This window comes from Cyprinodon variegatus, unplaced genomic scaffold (assembly GCF_000732505.1).
Source record: "Cyprinodon variegatus isolate N-32 unplaced genomic scaffold, C_variegatus-1.0 Scaffold506, whole genome shotgun sequence".
NCBI lineage: Eukaryota > Metazoa > Chordata > Actinopteri > Cyprinodontiformes > Cyprinodontidae > Cyprinodon > Cyprinodon variegatus.
The window spans coordinates 128,915-129,789 of NW_015150959.1; the positions used below are offsets into that span (position 1 = coordinate 128,915).

The 875-nt window shown below is 47.1% G+C and overlaps 1 protein-coding gene across 1 annotated transcript in view; it reads right to left on the reverse strand.

Moving 5' to 3' along the window:
- The window catches only part of hsf2 (heat shock transcription factor 2), a 22,116-nt gene extending 21,528 nt beyond the window's left edge, over positions 1–588 (reverse strand). The window contains exon 1 of the mRNA XM_015390637.1: positions 394–588. Coding sequence (XP_015246123.1) covers positions 394–486 — 93 coding nt within the window. The 5' untranslated portion in view covers positions 487–588. The remainder of the gene's footprint in view (positions 1–393) is intronic.
- Between the last annotated feature and the right edge of the window lie 287 nt (positions 589–875).

Consider the following 875-nt stretch of genomic DNA (forward strand, 5'->3'; position numbering starts at 1 on the left):
CAATGTTTTCTATTCTAGGTAGTGTATATCTGCAGTTTATTCAGCAATGTTTTCTATTCTAGGTAGTGTATATCTGCAGTTTATTCAGCAATGTTTTCTATTCTAGGTAGTGTATGCAGTGCTGAGGAATCATTATTCTGCTCTGCCTAAAGCAGCAGGCTAGGGGAGCAGGTCGACCTCCCCAAGATGGCGCCCGTATTTCCTTCGCCGCGACAGTCCGTGCGGGGTCTCCTCCTATGCTCGGAGGACGCAGCCCCTGAATTGGAAGTCAGGATCTAAGCAGTACATCTCAAGTAGCTCAATCAGTAGAAAGCTGCTGAGCCACAGCCCCCCATGACCACCCACCCACCCACAGCCAGGGGTTAGCGCACCATGCTAACAGCCCACGCTTACCTGGCTCCAGCAAATAAACTCATTTGTGTCTGCATCTTCCACCAGGGTCCAGAGCTTGGTCAGGAAGGCCGGGACGTTGGAGTTCTGCTTCATTTCCCAGTTTTTAGCCAGATAGGCCGATGCAGAGATGCTCTAAGCTCCGCTGTGTTGCTTTGGAAGAGATGTCCAACCCAGCATTGAAGAGGAAACCAATAGACTGAAACTTCCGCTGGCTTCCTGTTTAACAGGATTGGTCAAAAGCAACTTTACGTAAGATACCTCACGTGGAATTCCCTGCAAACAAACAAAGAGAGGGCGGGGCTAACCGCGAGCCTCACATGTCTGGGGAAACATCAACAATAAATGAATTAGTCATTCTATTCTATTCAGTTTATATCTATAGCTTCAATTCACATCATGTCATCTCAAGGCACTTTCCAGTTCACCAGATCATCAAGTCACATTGATTAAAAGTTTTCTATCTTAGGAACACCAGCTGATTG